Source organism: Magnolia sinica, chromosome 5, assembly GCF_029962835.1.
Source record: "Magnolia sinica isolate HGM2019 chromosome 5, MsV1, whole genome shotgun sequence".
NCBI lineage: Eukaryota > Viridiplantae > Streptophyta > Magnoliopsida > Magnoliales > Magnoliaceae > Magnolia > Magnolia sinica.
The window spans coordinates 114843241-114867393 of NC_080577.1; the positions used below are offsets into that span (position 1 = coordinate 114843241).

A 24153-nucleotide genomic window follows, 5' to 3' on the forward strand; every position below is an offset into this window, starting at 1 on the left:
GCACACCTAAGTAAAAACTTTCTTGCATCCTCAATGGTCTAGGTACATTATCAGCACTGCTGCATTAAATGCATTATGTGATGATGTGGTCTAATTAAATTGCAATAAGTAGAATTTTTCTGTTTCGTGACAAGTAGAGAATCCAAATTTCTAATGGATAAGGTGGATGTCATAGCATGAAGTTGTTCCATCTGCATCATCATCGAATCACTTTGATTTGTTATTTAAAATCCAATGCATTTCAAATATAAATTCCTAATGGAAGTCTTCTCCCATTCACATTGCTCTGTTTGATAAACTACAATGATTGATTTGTGATTTAGAATGCAATGCATTTCAAATACAAGCTCTCAAGAGAAATCATCTTTGCTTGGTATTGTTGTGTATTTGACAAGCTAAAATGATTACCATGGAATGCAATTTGATGTACTCTGCTTCATGGTGACATCGCCACTATTGAGCTTCAGCGTTAATCAGTGTTGGAAAACCAGTAGTACATGTGTTTTATTCTAGCTACCCATCCGTACTCTTAGATCATTCTAGGACATGAGCTTAATGAGGCACATATTAATCTCAAATAGACCATACCATGAGAAATATTGGTGATTGAAATATTGGTGATTGAATGCCAACCAATAATAAAAGATATATATCCACCTTAGATATTTATTTGCAATCTAACCTGTTGACTAAATCACACATGCCTCCTTGATAAGGTTGTACACGAACTAAGTTAGCTCAGTTAGCTCACTAAACTCAACTCCAAAAAAACTTGATTCAACCCGGTGAAACTGAGTTCGAGTTGAGTCGAGCTGATTTTTTGAGTTTGAAAGAATTTCGAACTAAGTTCAAGCTCGACTCGACTCGAATCGTACCCAACTCGAATCGGACCAATTTGGCAACTCGGTTACTTTGATATTGATGTTGCTTATCAAGTGTTTGACGAAATGACTCAACGTAGTGCCACTTGTGGCAGGAAAAGTATGTTTATGAAACAAATATATATATATATATATTGATTTTGATGTTACATACAAGGTATTTGATGAAATACTTATAAAATTGTTGCTAGTGTTTTACATACAATAAGAATTTGAAGATGCAGCCCATGTGTCCATGAAGATGCTACACGGGTGAACTCGGCTCGATCTTGGCTCGAACTCCCTCAAACGGGCCCAAGCTGCTGACTGAACCAAGCCAAGTTAGCTAGTCAAGCTTGAAGAAGGAGTTGAACCAAGTTCAAGCTAGGGTCTGATGGTGGTCAGACGTGTAGAGCTGGATTCAACACTTGTACACCTCTACTCCTCAAATAAAAATACAAATATCAGCGTGATCCAAAGCTTTTGTGGTAGAAGCGTTCAACTACTAGTGTGCCTTATGGTGTGGTCTATGGGGATTTGAATGGGCCACGGTTTTGAGCTCATGCCATAAAATGATACAGAGAATGGACGGTGTGGATAAAACATATATATAATGGTGGGTCTAAGTAGCTTTTTGCCTCGAATGACCAGTAATGGAGGGGTCACTGCCGAATCCGAGTCCCAAATCTACTTATATCCAAATGTCGATTGCAGGTCTGATCATATATCAACGGCTTAGATCACTGAAGCATGTACAAATACAAATTTGGTTTTACGTCATTTTAAGTCGAATCTAATGACTGGGAGAATGACATACGCCAACTGGCTTAGAATACGTACATGAGTACGACATACGATAAGTAGACAGGACTTCGAGAAGTCAAACGTACCGGTGGCTCCGGTCAATGGATTCCTCTCTCTCTGTCCAAAACGAGCTCTGATCTTTCATGTACTGAATCTTTTGCTGGATTAGGAGAGGTCCCTCCAGTTTTCTCTTTTCCGGAGATCGGTGCATCGAAATGGCGGTGAGTTCTGCTTTTTCTACTTGTATTTTCGGCAAGGAATGGTGCTTTTGAATTTGTGGAATTTCGATGAATTGCATGGGGTTTTTCGGAATTTGGGTTGGTTTCTCTTGGTGGGTTTCGATGCAGAGTAGGAATTTTTAGAGTTCTTTTTTTTTTTCTTTCTTCTTATTCTTCTTCTTTTTTTTCTTTTTTTTTTTGGGGTAGGAATTGTGTTTTGGGATTTGAGTTTTATTGGAATTCATTAAATTTCAGAAAAATGGGATTTTTGGCATTTTGGTTTTGTTGGCTTTTTTCTTTTGGGTGCAGATATGGTTTTCTAGAGAAATTGTAGTGCTTTTAGTTCTATTTTTGGTTTGGAATTGTGTTTTTGGATGTGCGTTTTCTTGGAATTCAATAAATTTGAGAAATTAGGGGTGGGTGGGTGGGTTTTTTTTCCCTTCTTCTGGAATTTTCTTTTTCTTGGATTTAATAAGTTTGAAGAAAGAAAGGGTTTTTTGGGCATTTGGGTTGGGCTTTATTGGGAAATTTTTGTAGTTTTTATTCTGTTTTTGGCAAGGAATGATTATTTTGGAGTTGGGTTTTCTTGGAATGCAACAGATTTAGAAAATATGTGTCTTTTGGGGATTTGGTTGGGTTTTCTGGGAGGCATTGAGACGGATTACCTCTGGTTTTGGTAGGATATGGTGTTTTTGGATTTGGGTTATTTGGATATTTATTCAATTTAAGAAAATTAGGGGTGTTTTGGGCACCTGGGGGTTTTGTTTGTGTGTTTTGTGTGAAAGGTTGGATTTTTAGAGATTCTTTCTCTAGTTTTGGTAGGAAATAATGTTTCGGGATACGCTTTTTTTTTTCTTCTTAATTCAATTAATTTGAACTGCAAATGGATTGGATTTTATTGTTATTATTATTATTTTTTTTAATGAGGGGTTGGAGCTTTTGGCAATGAATGGTTTAACCTGTAATTTGAGAAGATTGGCATTTTTTTTTTCTTAGTTGGATTTTTTAGACAATTCTGCTAAGGAATGATGTTTCTGTATATTCTAGAATTTTCTTCTCTTAGTTTTGGCAAGGAATGATATTTTTGGAATCGTGTTTTCTTGCCCATTGGGCACTTGGGCTGGATTTGTTGCTGGGTTTAGACAGTTCTTTATTTTCTATCGATGAGACTGATGGGCATTCAATGGAGTTTAGTTGCTGGGTTTTGCTGGAGAGATTGAATTTTTGGAGGTTTTGTTTCGAAATTTTAGTAGGGAATGAAGCATTTGGATCTACTGGCCTTTTCTTTTTAGAGGCGTTTTTAGGCAGTTGGGTTGAGTTTTGTAGCAAGTTTGTGCGTAAGGTTGGATTTTGTAGAGTTGCTTTTACTAATTCTGGTAATAAGGTTCTTTCAGGTTTGATTTATGTTGAAATGTGAAAATTTTGGCGATGAGAGGATTTCAAGCATTTGAGTTGGACTTTTGTAGGTTTTTTCCCCTTTTTTCCTAGCATTTGTGAGGAACGATGTTTTTGGAGCTGTCTTCCTTGGGTTTCTTTTTACTCTATTTTATGTTTAAAATGAGGAAAACCCTGAAGATCAAGTGTTTTGGGCTTCTTCTTTTTTTTTTTTTTCCTTTTGATTTTTGGTATGTTGTTCAAAATATATGTTTGGATTGTAACACATCATATCTAGAATGTATCATGATAAATTCTTTGGGAGGTATGATTTCAAATATTGGTATCACATGGGGACTATATTGAAATTTATGATTTTGACTGTTTTGTATCAAAATTCCATAGCATCAGAATGTGCTCTCAACAGGTTTTTGATGTGGTGTGTTTAAAATATATCTTTTATTTATTTAGTAGTTTAAAAACAGTTTATTAATTTATAATCCTCATCTCTTCATTCATTGAGGGAAGTAATCTTGATGACATGTTTCTGGGGTCTTTTCCGGTTTGTTGGAGTGCTGAAATTTGAGAAGATTGGTTGCTTTGCACAATTATGCAATTGGAGTTTTGATGTTTGGAGGAGATAATAAAATGAGAAGATTGGTATATGAATTTGTATCGGAGTTCTATAGAGTTATCTTTTTGAAATTTCTGTAAGGAATGATGTTTTGGAGTCAGAATTTTCTCCTTTGGGGTTGTTTTGGTTGCCTTTTGATGTTGGAATGAGAAAAACTGTGAATATTGAAGTTTTGAACATCTGGGTTGGATTTTTTAAAGCTTGGTTTGTGTGTATGGTGTTTGTTTTCTGTTGATCATATTGGGGCTGTTTGGATGCACGCAAAGTCGTGTATCAAAAATGCTGTCCTGCACATTGCACATGCTATGCAGGACTACCACTACCAGTATTGTACCCTGTTTGTCAATCACTTGGGACATGGAAGTTGTGGAATATGTGGGGAATTTAAGATGGTTGGCAACACACAAAGGATTATTTCACAAGTGCACACTAATTGTCGGCACATGTGAGGTGCTTTAAGATTGGTGGCGGCACATGTGGGTGCATAAACAAGGATGGTAGTACATGTAGAACTTTGGTTCATGGAACATTATGTTCCTGTATGCACCATACAAGACTTTTAGCATGTAAGGTCTATGCAAGCCTTTGAGCAAGGATAGATGATCCTTTTAATGATAATCATATTGGCTGTACATGTTGTCCTCAGTTTCCTCTTTTTGTGTGCAAATGGGTGCTTGACAAACTGCATACATGCTGTCAATGCAGGATAGTATGGCTAGTACATGCTTTGCGTGCATCCAAACAGCCCCTTAGGTTGAGAACAGTGGCAGTTAATTTGGTTTTACGATATTTTACTGTTGAAAGTTGAAGTTCTCCAGGAACTTTTGGCCCTTTGTTTTGGGATTTTTAATCCTGATTTACTGTTTGGGTTTGGAATGCCAAGATGTGTTTTGTTGGTTCATATTATTAGCTTGCTTTTCCTTGCTGGGTTGAGAAAATTGATGAGTATTAGGATCCGTGGTTTCTGTTTCTAGATTGTAAGAACATGCTTTTATGGTGTTTTATGGCATTCAGGCGTTTTTAAGTTTGTTTGGTGTGCAATGAACTATAGTTTTCTTTTTTATTTTGGTTTTTGGTTCTTTGACGATCATCAAGCTTCTGTAATTTCCATACACCTGGGTTTCTTTGTTGTTTGGAATTCTTCATATTCGTGTTAGTTGATTTCTCATTGAGGGGAGTCAGCTCTGTTTGGATTTGCTGAAACGTAGACTGCTCAAACACTATTTCCATTTCTTCCTTTTTTGGTTGTTGGCGTAAATTTCCTGGAAATGCCATCTCCATCTTCCTCCCTTTTCTTGGAGAACGCTCATATTTTATTATTATTTATTTTTTTTGAATTTCTTTGCCCATGAGTAAGGAATGTAATTACCAAGAAATTGAGGAGAAGGACAGGAAACGACCCATCTCTCTACTAAGTGCCCTGCACGCTAGCCACATGTGCCAATGTCACACGTGTGCAACATTCGCCACCATCAATATTAAAGGGCCGCACATTATCTGCCACCACCCATCTTCAAGTACCACGTGTGTCAATGTCAATGTGCCACCTGTTCAAGCGCCCCATCCTCAAGTAAAATTTCCATGAAAAATTCCATTTTGCCAAACAATAAATTAGGAGTAAAGTTTTTCAAGAAACAACTTTTCCATTCCCACAATTTGTTAGAAATGTTGTCTCCCAGGAAACATTGTCTCGTTAAAAAAAAGGAAAAAAGAAAACTTTGTATTCTTAGCTTGTGAATGAATATGTGTTCTCCCTCCCTCTCTCTCTCTCTTCGTCCTCAACATAAGCTTTTAGTTTCATGGCTCTGTAACAAATGTTTCTACGGGATAGCGCCAGGCCTGTTTAGTTTGTTGCTTCTGAAACTGTCCTTGTGAGTTCTTTCTGGGAAGACATGAAAATCCCATTTCTTAATTCTTTTCAATAGGTTCTAACTGCTAACCATTTCATGTATCCATACTTCATATTCGAAACCGTCAAAAGTTTACTTCTCCTATGCGAGCAAGACTAATCATGGTCTTTCATAGATTCTCTTGGAATGTGGTGTGTGGTGAATCGCTGTTAGGGGCTGTCAACAGACTGGGTCCTAGCCAAGTGAATCAAAATTTTGAATAGGCCCGGCCAGGCAGGCCCAGCCCGAGCAGTTCAAAGTCCGGGTCGAAGCCAACCCCAGGTCTGGCTCGTTGACAGCTCTAATTGCTGTATAGTGGGTTAAATATTCTGATGCAGTGGTTATAATTCTTTGGATTTTATTTCTCATGGAACATTTGAGTGCTTATATGTTTGAAAGTTTTCCTTCTCCTTTTTTGCCACTCCTTTCGAAGATTTCGCATTGCTTGAACGACTCTAAATTTACTGTTAGACAAATGACAATGTGATCTATACTGTTGCTATCCTTTTTCTCTCTCTCATGAACTTTCTAGGCCATGTCCGCGGATAATCCCACTAATAGATATTGGTTGGTTCAAGGTGCGAATGACATCAAATTGATGTTAAAATAAAATTTTAAAGAAAAAGAGATCACACTTTACAGGTCTGACATGTCTTTGCAGCTTTACAGAAGCATGCCATCTTTGAAGTTCCTTTTTCCTTCCCTTTGGGGAAATAGGTAGGGACCCTTTTTCACCTCTTCTTTTTGAGGAATGCTCGGCCCAAAAATATCTACAGTTCTCTTGGGTTTTCTGTTTGCGCTAGTGTAACCCATGTTTCATTGATCCAAAACATTGATATGATTGGTTGCACTGACAATGGCCTATGCATGAAAAATATCCCTGAGAGGAAAATCATAACCCTTCAATTGTGGGCTAGCAAATAGAAGGTTAGGAAAGAAGGTAGGGCAAGGATCCACATTCAGCAGTGAAAAGGGACCCACTGTGCCCAAGGTATGAAGACCTAGTCATCCAATCTTTATTTTTTTCCAAGATATATATTGTTTCTTAGCCATCTATTTGCAAGCTACTAATTGATGATTCGGGATCTTTAATCCTTGGAAAATGTTACGGCATCCCCCATCCATGGCTGGGTCCATCAGGTCAACAGTCTGGATCACTGAATTGTGCAGACCGGATCATCAGGACACTGCATGTCCAGATGCATTAGGACCTTGTAAGTTGTAACTCATATGCAAGATCATTCTCCTAGACTTTTGTCGCAGTTTGTTAAGAGGGCCAAGAAGATTTGGCAAAACTTGTGGGTGGATCTGAAGGGAAGAACGGAGTGAGGCTTGGTACCTATAGGAGTGGGCTGTTTGGGTGCAAGCAAAGTTGTATTCTGGATAGACTGTCTTGTCATGGCTTTTGAAGTGGGCCAGTTATACACGTTTATTTACCACTGGATAGACTGTTTGGGTGCAAGCAAAGAGAACTATAGACAAGTTTATTTAGCACTGGTAGGGGGTTTATATAATAGAGGGATTGGTTTTAGTCAGACCTTGACTTGATATCATGGCTTTTGAAGTGGGCCAATTATACACGGTGGGGCTATCTTAGTGCATGGCTGAGACATCCCACATACATGCCGGGTTGTGATGTTTGTCTGTGTTCTGGGTGAGTGCAGAGAGGTATGTGTGTGCATAACAAACTCTGCATAAACATTTAACCATGGTGATTTGTTGCTTGAGATGTGGCATCCATTGGTCGGAAGAGTTCGATCACTGAAAACGAGCAGTTTGTAGTAGCACTCTCCCATACCATCAAAATGGAAATTCTGAATTTCTTTTCTTGAAATTAGAAAATATTATCTAACACTTTACTAGTGCTCTATTGAAGTTACAAAACTCATTTTGGTTTTCCTGCAGCAACGATCCCATGTACCTAAATTTGGCAACTGGGAAAGTGAAGAGAATGTCCCTTACACTGCCTACTTTGACAAGGCCCGGAAGGGAAAAACCGGAGGGAAGTTGATTAATCCAAATGATCCTCAAGAGAACCCAGATGCATTTACCGATGATGCAACCCCAGTGCCGCTCAGAGCTGCATCTGATCCTGGGGTCCCACCACCAGAGGCGTCAAAGCCAAAGCACGAGAGGCGATCAAGCAAGGAAGATGCTGAGCTCAGGCGACAGACCGACTCCCCAGCTGCTCGTCATGACCCAGGAGCCCGGAGAGGCAGCAGTGACTCGTCTCATCTACGACATGGAGACCGTGGAGTAAATTCCAGCGACCCCAAGAAGGGTAATAGAATAAGTGGTGGATCAGACCGCAGCATCGAGCACTCACCCCTTCACCCGACTTATCAGGCGAAGGTCGCAAGCAAAGGTGGGGTATCGTCTCCGTCATGGGAAAGGAAGGGGGCATCCGAAGGCAGCCAAGGGTTAGCTCCAAACACCCCGGGAAGATCCAGACTGAGAAATGCTGCTCGAGGCGATGAAACTGTATGCATTTTTCTCAATTTATTTAGCACTCTTCTTCAATGCGCATGTATACATGTTACATGCATATAAATCTGCGGGGGAACGTGTGGCGTTTAATCGAGCTATTTGCTCAGCCCAACAAATTGGAGATGCCCACAAATCCAACCCATCAGATGATCCAAACCATCCAACTGGGCCCCACATTAAGTGTGGACCATTATTTGTAATCTGTTCATTTGTAAACTACCTATTGGTTTGTCAGGATCATCCAAGGTGGTATTTGGGGCACAGCCACCCTGTGACAGGGGCAATTAGATGAATGGCTTAGATTACCGAAAGTGGGTCCTACTGTTACCTTCACTGGGCTGAATACAATGTACCGTTTCTTTCAATCAGGCATCATATGATGCCCCTCATATTATAACTTTGTTTGGATAGAGATTATGGTGTTGTTTTTGACATTGCAGCCCGAGAAAGGTGCGGCGGTACCAAAATTTGGTGATTGGGATGAGACCAACCCTTCATCGGCGGATGGTTACACTCACATCTTTAACAAAGTGAGGGAGGAGAAGCAGATAGGCGCAGCAAAGGTTCCTGTCATGCCAACTGAGTCATCATACAATAATAATCACAGGCAAGATAATGCTCGCAATTCTGAAACAACGGTGGGTTTGCCTCTCCCTTCTGTTAATATTGTTTAGCAGCTTCAAAGGGTACCAACTCAAGTGCATTTGCCACTTCACTCATGGCTCAAAAACACCAACGTGGTGCAAGCTGCTCCTCTAGCTGGCCCCACTATGGAGATGCCCTGGCCCAAAAGTCAGTCTGATCAGTGGTTAAGGTGGCTAGCATGTGTACAGCAGTCCACCTTCAACATATGTGTAACCCAACAGCTTAATGGGCCAGCCTCTCACTTTTCGGCCATGTTACATGCACATTTGGGGCCCTGCCTAATGAACAGCAGCTCAGATTTCTCATGTGTTGGCACTCGCCACCATAGTTTAAAAACCCGAAAACTCGACTTGACTTGATGTTCATCTGGATAGGCTTGACTTGAAGACTTGACCTGACTCTTCTTCTTCTTTTCTTTTTTTTTTTTCCTCCGTCTTTTTAATTTTTATTTTGAAAGGTGTCAACCCAACTCAAATCGATAATTATAATTTTTTTTTAAAGTAATAATATAAAATGGTTACGTTGTATAAGTATTAGGGACTATTCGGTTGCCATCTAAAACACACATTTTTTTTTTCTGCCCATTGCCGCACCCACAACTTCCGAAAATAAAGATTTTACCCTTCTTTTACAACTCTCTTTCCCTTTCAGAATTCTCTCGAGGATCTCGTCTCTCCCTCTCTCAGTCTCCCTCTAGATCCGAGCTTTGCTAACCCCACATGGGCCAGAGATGAACACAGATCTGCCATCAATTGGCTAATGTCATAACAGTGTTCAGGATTGTCCACTAACCATAGTTTTCAGAGCTATGGCCCATCCAAGATCAATAGTTTTAAGATTTCTACTCTCTCGCAATCTTTCGTCCTCTCATCCTTGGTTTCAGTGACATTGAGACTTTTGGACCTTGAGCAGGCTTGTGAATTTGGATGGTCGAGATTGTGCGTGTCATGTTGAGCGCTTCTGTTTGGGTTGTGGTGATGCACAGCCAAATAGCACTGTTACACTGGTAGTAGTGGAGATCACATAGAGCCCACAAACGGGAATATGGTAGAGATCTTTCCACAGCACACATGAACCCTTTACATAACAATCTGGACCATTCGTCTAGTGGGCCATGTTATGAATGCCACATATATTAAATATCACACCCATCACACAATCTTATCCATAAATCATCTTCACTTTATAAGAATGAAAGTGCCACTAACCATATTTGTTTTCTACGTCACTTTGAAAAGCCACTTATTATACAGCTGGAGTAAATGAGTCATCATATATATATATATATATATATATATATATATATATATATATATATATATATATATATATATATATGTTTCTTTGGAACCATTTGAAATCCATGGTGTGGGTGAGTCAATGGACAGTCCTGGTTGATTATTTGGGTACTAACAACCAAACACCATTTAGAATAAATAGTAAAATAAGAGTGTCAACCGAACATCATTTCCAGATAAAATCAATTTTCAGAAAATGAAACTACAAAATATCATTTTTACAGATACTACTTTTTTTTTTTCCAAAAAAATCATTTTGAGACTGCCAACCAAACGGGCCCTTAAAAGAAAAAGAAATCAAGCAGTAGCTACCACTTAGCTTACTGGTTGAGACTCTGTGCTTAATTCCCAGAGGTCATGGTTTTGATTCTCACACTGCCCATTTTCAACTCTATTAAAGGTAAAAGGTGAGTGACCCGGCTCGGGTCATGGTGAATCATGTCAAGTTGACCGAGTTAGCGAGTCAACTTGACAAGTCTCCCCAAGTCAGGGCCAACTCGGTGTGTTTTAGAACTATGATTGGCACAAGTTCACTGGCAAGAGTCTGGATTTCGCTGTTTGTATTGTTTCCTACTGTCTGTTGGCTATTTTGATTTGCAAGCTTCTGAGATTTTACTCATTTTTTCGCATGTGTTTTCTTTTTCAGATGTGTTGGTGCTTTCCCATGAGCAGAAAATGATGTCTGTGGGGTGTAGGCCTCTCCCTATATATATATATATATATATATATATATATATATAAAGATAAAGGGAACTCTTTTAGAAGTGCATTCTTTTCTCTCTACTGGTGTGCGGAAAACCTTTTATTTGCATTTTTCCTCTGTATACTTGTAATACCTTTTCACCTTTTTTTCATTTTGTGTTCCATGTCTTGATAGAAGGAGCTAGGACTTTTTTCCTTTTTATTTTATTTTTTGTTATCCTATTTGAATGTGTTGCTGCACATCGGCCATTATTCTTGGATTTTTGCTTTGCTTTCCCTTTCTCTTTTCTTTTTTTAAGTGAGAGAATGGTGCGCCTAGGCAGGGCTGAATTCTCTTGATTGGGCAGGGCATGCACCGCTGTGAATAGGCATTGGGAAGAATGCTGCTCTATATGCGCCATCCTAACCATTCGAGGAGCAAAAAAATGACCAATCATTTACATTCAACTCCATTGAATGGTTAGGATCACAGTTAGGGAGTGGTTTTATGCCCATGGCCCATCCAGTCTAGCCTACCTCTTGAATGGTTTCCAATTATGGGAGTAGCAATTTTGCTCATTGTTCCCAGTGCACCACAGTGGCCCTTTTTCTTTGATGGCCAAGATATGATGATTGCTCAAGTGACTAGATTTCAATTTATGATAATGAGCATTTAAAGCCGACATGCATGTACAAGGCAGGTTATGTGCAGGCCACATTGTTACAAGATCCAATCCGTTCATCATAGGGATACTACTATATAGATGGTCTCACCCAAGAATCAGATGGGTCTGCTCATCAGGTGGGTCACAATTTATGAGAAAAACTTGGCTAAAGTTCTCTTACCCATCAGTCTGTCTCTGAAGGGTCAGACCTTCGTTATGGACGGACGGCTTGGATATTGTTTGTGGGTAATACCTATGATGGGTATGTGGGCTTAACGAAGCTCTCTAATAATAAACATCATTTCATTTAATTGAACTTGGTTGATATTTGTAGACTGGCTGAGTAACGATGATCCACGAAGAGGGTGGCATTTTTGGGATTCTTACAAAAAAGAAGTAGAATTCCAAAATGGGATGTAGTAAAGGATTTGCTACTGTCTCTGGCTTGTTATTGAGCTGACACAGACATGATATAGGGTTGATTCCCTTGTAAACCTTAGTGTCTTGTCTTACCTTGTAAACCATACCGTCTTGGAAGTATCCAAACTACCAAAAAGAAAAAGAAGAAAAGAAAAATAAAAGGATTTGCTACTGTTAATGATGAAGGGGCATTTGGGCTATTGAAAGTTCAAGGTGAAAATTAGCATTGCAAAGTTCAGAAAGATTTGACGATGATAATGTGAAGAAGAGGAAAATATTGAGAGAGAAGAAGGTGAGTTTGGGAGAGAGGTTGTGTTAGGCTGGCTTATCCTAACATATAATTTTTTATTATAGAGAAATTTGTGACTGTACGACCCATTTATGGCCCATTTACGAGACCAAGCCCACCTTATTTTACCTTGTAAAAATAAGCCCCAGCTGTACGGATGACTTGTCAAAGGTCGAAAATGCCCCCTACTTTTTCCTTCAAGCGGATCGGTGGCGCTGGAAGACGAGCGCTGACACTACTCGAACTCCGAGTTGTACGAACGGTACAAAAGATATCAAAGTTACATGGGCCCACAGTTACGTATTTATTATATCCACAACGTTCATCCATATTTCGAGATCATTTGGGAGCATTATCCAAAAAAAATAAAATCATATCCAAAGATCAACTGGACCACACCCCAAAGAGCAACGGGAAAATTGATTTTCACCGTTAAAAATTTTGTAGGGCCCACCATAACATTTATTTTCCATCCAATCTATTCATAAGCTCACAAAGACCTGGATGAAGAGGAAAAACAAATTTCATAATAATCCAAAACTTCCGTGACTCCTAAAAGGGTTTCAATGGTAGACGTTCAATCCTCCACAGCCTTTTACAGTGTGGTCCACTTGACAGCTAGATCTGTCTTATTTTTCATCTCAAGCCTTAATATGAGTTCGTGGAATATATGGACGGTTTGGATATAACACATACCTCGTAATAGGACCCACAAAAAGCAGTGGAGATTACAACAGTAAAATATAAAATAATAATAAATAAATAGGCCAGGAACTTATGGAAACGGTGTTTTCTATAGCTACCGATTATAACCGTAGCCATAGCCGTAGCCCCCGCCGTTTCAATATATCCTTTTATATGTATTGAAAGTCTTTCGACATGTCTTTCGATATGTCTTTTGATATGTATCGAAGGTCTTTTGATTAATTGAAAAAAGTACAGAACTGTCTAGCAAGTCTGCCTCAAAAATCCTACAATTTTCGATACATGTTGAAGAATATTCGTGACATGACCAATAGCTACGGATTATAACCGTAGTCTGTGCCCGTTTATGAAATTTTTTTTATTTTTTTACATGAATAAATTTATTCTACCTACAATTTTCTCTAATACATATTTATATAAATATGTATATATAAGCATATAAAAAAAATTTCTCTCTTTTTTTTTAAATTATTTCTTTATTCATTTAACAAGAATATCTTCTAAACCAAAATTAGTTACTTGACGTACCCTATATGATTTTGGGGTAGGAGAAGCTACTTTAGTCAACCAACCTGGTTATTTTTCAAGATTCCATTAAATCTATGGTCGAAAATCCATTTCATTCACTTTGCGGTCAATTTCAATCAGTTCGCGGTTAACTTCATTCATTTCATTTACTTCGTGATCAATTCCTTCACTTCACGGTCATTTCCCTTCACTTCACGGTCATTTCCATGCATTTCACGGTCAATCGCTTCACTTCACGGTCATTTCCACGCATAGCACGGTCATTCCCGCCTATTCCGTGTTAATTCATGGTCATTTTGACGCATTTCACGATCATGCCCCTTCACTTCACGGTCATTTCGGCGCATTTCACGGTCCAATCACCTCACTTCATGGTCATTTCCATTCATATCACAGTCATTCCCGCCTATTTTGTGTTGATTCACGGTCGTTTCGGGGCATTTCACGGTCATGCCCCTTCACTTCACGGTCATTTCTGCGCATTTCACGGTCCAATTGCTTCACTTCACGGTCATTTCCATGTATATCACGGTCATTTCCATGCATATCACGGTCATTCCCACCTATTCCGTGTTGATTCACGGTCTTTTTGACGTATTTCAGGGTCATGCCCCTTCACTTCACGGTCATTTCCGTGCATTTTGCGGTACAATTGTCTCACTTCATGGTCATTTCCATGCATATCACGACCATTCCTGCCTATTCCGTGTTGATTCACGGTCATTTCGGTGCATTTCACAGTCATGCCCCTTCACTTCATGGTCATTTCTACGCATTTCGCGATTCAATCGCTTCACTTCACGGTCAGTTCCATACATATCATGGTCATTCTCGCCTATTTTGTGTTGATACACGGTCATGCCCCTTCACTTCACGGTCATTTTCGCGCATTTCACGGTCCATTTGCTTCACTTCACGGTCAGTTCCATGCATATCACGGTCATTCTCGCCTATTCCGTGTTGATACACGGTCATGCCCCTTCACTTCACGGTCATTTTCACGCATTTCACGGTCTATTCGCTTCACTTCACGGTCAGTTCCATGCATATCATGGTCATTCCTGCCTATTCCGTGTTGATACACGGTCATACCCCTTCACTTCACGGTCATTTCCGCGCATTTCACGGTCCATTCGCCTCACTTCACGGTCATTTCCATGCATATCACAGTTATTCCCACCTATTCCGTGTTGATTCACGGTCATTTCGGCGCATATCATGTTCAATCCAAATGCAAGAAGGATTTGTATGTTGGTGATACATGTTAAGAAAAGACTATACACTCCCCCCTTTTGGGCTGTAATGCTGTTTCTACAAGTAAAATCGACAAATTGCTACTGAATAGAAAAGAATATGATATTTCCATATTAACATCGGATAGAACATGATTATCTCTGGTGTCCGAGGACATGGTCCTTGATAGAGTAGAATAGTAGAACATGATTAGAGTAGCCGACCTCAATTAATTGGGATAAAGTTTAGATGATGATGATCATCATCATCTATACAGTCTTAGTGAACAGCTTGTATGTCCCACATACGTGCAAAATTGGGCGTGTGGCTGTGTATAGAGGTACTCATAGAGAAATCCATTCTCTTTAGTTGCTTCTATACTGTTTGTGTGTGGATCAGATGAAAACCAGGGAACTCAAAGGTGGTTTTAGAATCTTGTTAGTATAATTAAATCAGGAAAAAATAAAACAGTTTGTTCCCACTGTTATTCTTGTGAAATAAGCAGAAAAACATTGCAACAAGGAAATCAAAGGATACATTCGGCCACCATCAACAATCAAAATTAGCACCGAACTCTATTTCAAGCAAACAACTCCAATAGAGTGAACAGGGAACAAATCATATACATGACTTCTTCTAAGCAGGGAACAAATCACATCTCAAAAACATGCAACACCATTAAGTCATAATTTTGATAACTTATATCGCATCTCAAGCATATCAATCATATCAAGTTTCGAAAATATTCATACAAATGCAAATAAAAAACAGATAGAAAAGTTCATAACCTGTAAAAAGCTGCACTTTTGGTGCGGTTATGATGAAGACATAATTAATCCAACACACATAATGTAATACTACACAAGGTAAACTAAAGTGGAAACAATTTCATCTATAATCTGAGATTGTACATTGTTCTCATCCACTCCTTTCACCAGGAGATTATGAAATATATATATATATATATATGCACATACAAATCGAAGTTTAATCGATATATCGACGGAGTATCGATATTATCGATAATTCGTTTCAGAAGAGCAGTGTGTCTATGGACAATTGAGGAACATTTTCAATATATCGAAATTTAGTTGATATATCGTCTCTTCGATATATCGAAATGTTCTCGATATCACCGATAATTCCTTTTAAAAAAATATTTTGTCTCTGGATATTTTCTGACCATTTTCGATAAATCGAAATATAGTCAATATATCGACATATGACATCGATTTCAAGGCTATGTATCGTTCCGTTGTAATGATGACTTAGTTCGATAGCATCGACAAGAGTTCGATGTTATCGAAAACTTAAGCCTGATGTCATCGATTAGAGTTCGATAACATCGAAGCGTAGTTTTATTTTTTCCTTACAAAAATTCAGTGGATTCTGTTTTTATAATCGAGTGTCTTTCGATTGATATCGAAATTTCTTCCTTCGATTTATCGAAACTATCTCGATATAATTGAAAAATTGTTTTAAAACATCATTTCGTCTCTAGACAGTTTTGGATTAATTTCGATATATCGTCTGACATTCGATATATCGAAATGCAACAAATGTCGATATATCTTGTACTGTTCGATATATCGAAGGGTAATTTTTACTCCTTTTTAAAAAAAAAATAATTTAAAGGTTAGCTTGTTAATACACACCCATGTCGGTACACACTCCATGTTATCCACCCCCACTGCGGATCGATATGAAGACCTCAAATCGTGTAAATGAACATAAGTTCTTTAGAGATTTGTAGACCTTTTTCGATATATCTAATCCTACCTTGTCGTACTCTCTCGTCCATTAACATCTCCTGCACCCCTATCTGTATGTAAACCGGGTTCCTTGCTAGGCAGATGGTGGCCCAACTCCTCCACCTGGAATCCTTCACCAGAACATGATGGCGACCCTTTATCTTTGAATCGATGGAGTAACATACCCTCCAGTACATTACCATTTCCTTCTGCCCCTTCACGAAAATCAAGACTCTTGATTGGTGGAATAATATACCCTCTAAATCACTATCGTCTCCTCCCCCTTCATGCAAATAGAGATTCTCGGTTGGAAGATGGTAACCCACCTCCTCCACTTCAGATCCTCCACCAGATGATATTGGAAAATGATGATCGATGAGTTCCATCGTGCTTTTAAGATATCGAACGGTCTTTGAATTAGGAATTGGACAAATTGACCGTGAAATGCATGGAAATGACCGTGAATCAACACGGAATTGTTTGGAATGACCGTGAAATACATGGAAATGACCGTGAAGTGAAGAGATTGGACCGCGAAATGACCGTGAATTAACACGAAATAGGCAGGAACAACCGTGGTATGCATGGAAATGACCGTGAAGTGAGGCGAATGGACCGTGAAATGCGCGGAAATGACCGTAAAGTGAAGGGGCATTACCGTGAAATGCACTGAAATGACAGTGAATCAACACGGAATAGGCGGGAATGACCATGATATGCATGGAAATGACCATAAAGTGAAGCGAATGGATCATGAAGTGTGCGAAAATGACCGTGAAGTGAAGGGGCATGACCGTGAAATGCGCCGAAATGACCGTGAATTAACACGGAATAGGCGGGAATGACCGTGGTATGTATGGAAATGACCGTGAAGTGAGGCGATTGGACCGTGAAATGCGCGGAAATGTCCGTGAAGTGAAGGGGCATTACCGTGAAATGCGCCGAAATGACCGTAAATCAACACGGAATAGGCAGGAATGACCGTGGTATGCATGGAAATGACCGTGAAGTGAGGCGATTGGATCATGAAATGCGCGGAAATGTCCGTGAAGTGAAGGGGCATGACCTTGAAATACGCCAAAATGACCGTGAATCAACACGGAATAGGTGGGAATGACCGTGGTATGCATGGAAATGACCGTGAAGTGAGGCGATTGGACCGTGAAATGCGCGGAAATGACTGTGAAGTAAGGGGCATGACCATGAAATGTGCCGAAATGACCGTGAATCAACACAGAATAGGCGGAAATGACCGTGGTATGCATGAAAATGACCGTGAAGTGAGGCGATTGGACCGTGACATGCGCGGAAATGACCGTGAATTGAAGGGGCATGACCATGAAATGCGTCGAAATGATCGTGAATCAACGCGGAATAGGCGGGAATGACCATGGTATGCATGAAAATGACCGTGAAGTGAGGCAATTGGACCGTGAAATGCGCAAAAATGTCCGTGAAGTGAAGGGGCATGACTGTGAAATGCGTTGAAATGACCATGTATCAACACAGAATAGGCGGGAATGACCGTGGTATGCATGGAAATGACCGTGAAGTGAGGCAATTGGACCGTGAAATGCGCGAAAATGTCCGTGAAGTGAAGGAGCATGACCATGAAATGCGCCGAAATGACCGTGAATCAACATAGAATAAGCGGGAATGACCGTGATATGCATGAAAATGATTGCGAAGTGAAGGGGCATGACTGTGAAATGCGTCGAAAGGACCGTGAATCAACACGGAATGGGCGGGAATGACCGTGATATGCATGAAAATGACCATGAAGTGAGGCGATTGTACCGTGAAATGCGCGAAAATGTCCGTGAAGTGAAGGGGCATGACCGTGAAATGCGCCGAAAGGACCGTGAATCAACACGGAATAGGCGGGAATGACCGTGGTATGCATGGAAATGACCGTGAAGTGAAGCGATTGGACCGTGAAATGCGCGGAAATGACCGTGAAGTAAAGGGGCATGACCGTAAAATGTGTCGAAATGATCGTGAATCAACATGGAATAGGCGGGAATGACCATGATATGCATGGAAATGACCATGAAGTGAAGCGATTGGACCGTGAAATGCGCGAAAATGACCGTGAAATGCGCCGAAATGACCGTGAATCAACACGGAATAGGCGGGAATGACTGTGATATGGATGGAAATGACCGTGAAGTGAGGCGATTGTACCGCAAAATGCGCGAAAATGACCGTGAAGTGAAGGGGCATGATCGTAAAATGTGCCGAAATGACCGTGAATCAACTCGGAATAGGCGGGAATGACCGTGATATGCATGAAAATGACAGTGAAGTGAGGTGATTAGACCGCGAAATGCACTGAAATGACCGTGAAATGCGTCAAAAGGACCGTGAATCAACACAGAATAGGCGGGAATGACCGTGATATGCATGGAAATGACTGTGAAGTGAAGCGATTGGACTGTGAAATGCGCAGAAATGACCGTGAAGTGAAGGGGCATGACCGTGAAATGCATCGAAATGACCGTGTATCAACACGGAATAGGTAGAAATGACCATGATATGAATGGAAATGACCGTGAAGTGAGGTGATTGGACCGTGAAATGCGCCGAAATGATCGTGAAGTGAAGGGGCATGACCGTGAAATGCGCCAAAATGACCGTGAATCAACACGAAATAGGCGGGAATGACTGTGGTATGCATGGAAATGACCGTGAAGTGAAGCGATTAAAAGTGAAATGCATGGAAATGACCGTCAAGTGAAGGGAATTGACCGTGAAATGCATGGAAATGACCGTGAATCAAAACGGAATCGCTGGGATTGACCGTGAAATGCATGGAATTGATCGCGAAGTAAATGAAATGAATGAAATTGACCGTGAACTGATTGCAGTGGATTTTCGACCATAGATCTTATGGAATCTTGAAAAATAACTAGGTTGGTTGGCTAAAGTAGCTTCACCTACCCCAAAATCATATAGGGTACGTCAAGTAACTAATTTTGGTTTAGAAGATATTCTTGTTAAATGAATAAAGAAATAAATGTAAAAAAGAGAGAAAATATTTTTTATATGCTTATATATACATATTTATATAAATATGTATTAGAGAAAATTGTAGGTAGAATAAATTTATCCATGTAAAAAAATAATAAATAAATAAATAATAAATTTCATAAACTGGCACAGACTACAGTTATGGCTACGGTTATAATCCGTAGCTATTGGTCATATCACGAATACTCTTCGATAGGTATCGAAAATTGCAGGATTTTTTAGGCAAACTCGCTGGACAGTTCTGGACCTTTTTCGATTAATCGAAAGACCTTTGATACATATAAAAGGACATATCGAAACGGCGAAGGCTACGGCTATGGCTACGGTTATAATCCGTAGCTATAGAAAACACCATAGCCATAAGTTCCTGGCCTATTTATTTATTTTTATTTTATTTTTTACTGTTATAATCCCCACCACTTTTTGTGGGTCCTATTATGAGGTATGTGTTATATCCAAACCGTCCATATATTCGATGAACTCGTATAAAGGCTTGAGACAAAAAATAAGACAGATCTAGCTATCAAGTGGACCACATTGTAAAAGGCTGTGGAGGATTGAACGTCTACCATTGAAACCCTTTTAGGGGTCACAGAAGTTTTGGATTGTTATGAAATTTGTTTTTCCTCTTCATCTAGGTCTTTGTGACCTTATGAATAGATTGGATGGAAAATAAATGTTATGGTGGGCCCTACAAAATTTTTAATGGTGAAAATCAATTTTCCCGTTGCTCTTTGTGGTGTGGTCCAGTTGATCTTTGGATATGATTTTTTATTTTTTTGATAATGCTCCCAAATGATCTCGAAGTATGGATGAACGTTGTGGATATAATAAATACATAACTGTGGGGCCCATGTAACTTTGATATCTTTTGAACCGTTCGTACAACTCGGAGTTCAAGGAGTGTCAGCGCTTGTCTTCGAGCACCACCGATCCGCTTGAAGGAAAAAGCAGGGGCATTTTCGACCTTTGGCAAGCCATCCGTACAGCTAGGGCTTATTTTTACAAGGTAAAATAAGGTAGGCTTGGTCTCGTAAATGGGCCATAAATGGGTCGTACAGTCGTAAATTTCTCTTTATTATAATAAAGCATATAGTACACCGCAGGAGAAAAGGGAAGTGTGCACATGCACTTACACTAACCATCAAACCACATACACAATACATAACATTCTATACTCTCCCTCAAGTTGGAGCATAGATGTTGATCATGCCCAACTTGTCACGAACACGATAAAGAACATCTCGACTCAAGGAGCTTATAAGAACATTAGCAAGTTGATCCCCAAATCGAACAAAAGGAGTGACGATTTCCTTATAAGCGACTTTCTCCCGAATAAAGTGACAGTCGACCTCAATATGTTTGGTTCGCTCGTGAAAAAATGGGTTACGAGCAATATGGATGGCCGTTTGGTTGTCACAGTGAAGAGGAACAGGATCCTAAGGACGATAGCCAAGTTCTTCAAGAAGGTTGCGAAGCCACACGAGTTCACACAAGCATAAGCCATAGCACGATATTCTGCTTCAGCCAGGGACTGGACAACAACTGGCTGCTTTTTGCTCTTTCAGGTTATAAGATTGCCACCTAGGAAGGTACAGAAGCCAAATGTAGAGCGGCAATCAAAAGTACTACTTGCACAATCAGCATTGGAATATCCAGACAGATGAAGATGACCATGGAACTGAAAGTGGAGGCCAAGACCCAAGGCTGATTTTAAATACCGAAGTATACAGTAGATAGCCGTGAGATGAGAAGTACGGGGAGCTTGCATGAATTGGCTAACAACCCCCACCGCAAATGAGAGATCTGGGCGAGTAATAGTCAGGTAAATAAGTCGGCCTACAAGTCGTTGATACATCTCGAGATCAGTAAGGAGAGCACCATCATCTGGTCGAAGCTTCTGTGAAGTATCCATAGGAGTGGTAGCAGGCTTGCACCCTAACATGCCGGTCTCCATGAGAAAATCGAACGCATATTTTCGTTGTGACAAGACCAATCTGGATGATAAGCGAGCAACTTTAATTCCGAGGAAATAGCGAAGAGGACCAAGATCCTTGATCTCAAACTTGGTATTCAAAAAATCTTTAACCTCCCTCATTCCAGCAGAATCACTACTGGACAGAACAATATCATTCATATAGACAATGAGAACCATGATGCCCGTCGATCGTTGACATATAAAGAGAGAATGATCGGCATGACTACGAACAAAACCAAACCCCAAGGGAGCCTGACTAAATTTTTCGAACCATACACATGGGGATTGTTTGAGTCCATAAAAAGCCTTCTTCAATCGGTAGACAAGTGCAGGGTTGTGAGAAACAACAAAGCCAGGAGGTCGATGCATGTAAACTTCCTCTGCAAGATCCCCATGGAGAAATGCATTCTTAACATCAAGCTGAAACAAGGGTCATGATAAATTAATGGCTAAGGAGAGCACAACGCGAATCGAATTAAGCTTAGCCACCAGAGAGAATGTCTCGAAGTAATCCACATCATGAGTCTGTGTGTAACCCTTAGCAACAAGACGGGCTTTATAGTGATCAATTGAGCCGTCTGGAAGAAACTTGATCGTATAAATCCATCGACAGCCAACAAGTTTATAGCCTAAAGGAAGTGGCACAAGGTCCCAAGTATGATTCTTCTCAAGAGCAGATATTTCTTCTATCATCTCCTTCATCCAATCAGGACTCTGAAGAGCATGTGAGAGAGATCTAGGAATAGTCTGTGATGAAAGGGAAGCTGCAAACGACTGAAAAGACAGTGAAAGATGATCATATGAAACGAAATTATTAATAGAGTGTTGAGTACAAGATCGTGACTCTTTGCGTAAGGCAATGAGAAGATCTAAACTCGAGGTAGGAGAGTCACCTGAGCCAACATCTAAAGTGAGCGGAAGGGTGGATGGTTGAGCGTGTGAAGATTTATCTCGACGATGATACACCTATAGAGGCTTAGACTCACCCATATCACCAAAAGGATGCTAAATAGAGGGAAGAGGAGTTTTCCCATGATCACTAGTAGAAAGAGGATAAGAGTCATACTCTCCCTGACTTGCAAAAGGATCACAAAGGGAACGGCCGGGAGCGGAGAAAAAGGAAATATCCTCAAAAAAAGTTACATCGGCAGAGACATATTTCTTGCGAGTCAAAGAGTCAAAGCATTTATACCCTTTCTGACTCTGAGGATACCCTACAAAGACACATTTAATTGCCTTGGGGCTAAGTTTATCATTACTCTCATTCAAAATTTGAACAAAGCATGTACAACCAAAAGCTTTAGGTAGTAGAGGAAATAGATTATCATGAGGATACAATATAGTAAATGAAGATTTGTAAGACAGGATACGTGAGGGTATAGGATTAATAAGAAAAGTAGCAGTTAAGATAGCATCACCCCAAAAATGTTTAGGTAGATGCATACCAAGCAGAAGGGTGCGAGCAACGTCAAGAAGATGACGATTCTTTCATTCTGCAATACCAATTTGTTGAGGTGTGCGAGTACATGACGTCCGAGACACAATACCACATTCCTGCAAGAAGGATAGAAAGGCAGTAGACATGTATTCCCCCCCCCCCCCCAAAATTATCAGAATGGAAGGATTTGATGAAATAATGAAATTGAGTGCACACTTCATGATAAAACACTTTAAACGCATCAAACACTTTACTTTTAGATTTCAAAAGATAAATTCAAGTCATGCGTGAATAATCATCAATAAAGGTAACAAAATATCTAAATCCAAAAGTCAAGGTAACTGGAGCTGGTTCCCAGACATCTGAGTGGATGAAAAGGTTGAGATTTCCTCCCATAAGAGCTTGAAGGAAACGTAGCGCGATGATGTTTAGACAATTCACAAATATCACAGCATAATGATTTAGTAACAGATAAGGAGAGAAACAAAAGTTTTAATTTAGCTATGGGTGGGTGGCCTAAGCGGCAATGTCACTGAGTCATGGACTTTTGATCTAGAGAAAGAGAACTAGAAGCAGCAACGGGTGTATCATTGAGAAGATAAACGCCTACTCTCTCATGCCCCCCACCAATCACTCTCTTCGTCTGTAGGTCCTGAAACAAACAATAAGAAGGGAAGAAGGTAATGGAACAATTGAGTGATTTAGTAAGAGAGTTAACAGACAATAAGTTTAATGGAAAATGAGGCACATGCAAGACTGATGACAAAGACAAGGAAGAAGAGACAGGGATGGAACTAATTACAGAGATGGAAGATTGGGTTCCATCTGCGACTGTGACATACTGAGTGGGAGGAGAAGAAGAATAAGAAGAAAATAATTGAAACTTACTAGTCATATGGGAGGAAGCTCCAGAGTCGATGACCCAGGAGATAGGAGAGGATAACACAAGAAGGACAGTACCTGACTGGGCCGAAGCTGTATGAGAAGGCACACGAATATCACGAATATGAAGCCACATAAGGGCATCATATGCAGCTCAAGAAATGATAAGAGACTCCCCTGAAGTAGACTGCTCAGTTATCGGGGTGGAAGACTGTGTCTCAGAAGCAACCGTGGATGCAACAGAAGCAGCGGCATACGTAGGACGACCATGTATCTGCCAGCAATAATCAACAGTGTGATTAGTTCCACCGCAATGTAAACAAATGCGAGAATCATCACGTCCT

At 40.0% G+C, this 24153-nt stretch overlaps 1 protein-coding gene across 1 annotated transcript; it reads left to right on the forward strand.

Annotated features, from left to right (window-relative positions):
- The first annotated feature begins 1726 nt into the window (after positions 1-1726).
- On the forward strand, positions 1727-11151 carry LOC131246850 (RPM1-interacting protein 4-like). The gene is made up of 4 exons (XM_058247290.1): positions 1727-1885; positions 7685-8260; positions 8707-8904; positions 10856-11151. The coding sequence occupies exons 1-4, from the start codon at positions 1880-1882 to the stop codon at positions 10886-10888; spliced, it is 813 nt and encodes a 270-aa protein (XP_058103273.1). The 5' UTR covers positions 1727-1879; the 3' UTR covers positions 10889-11151.
- The last annotated feature ends 13002 nt before the right edge of the window (positions 11152-24153 follow it).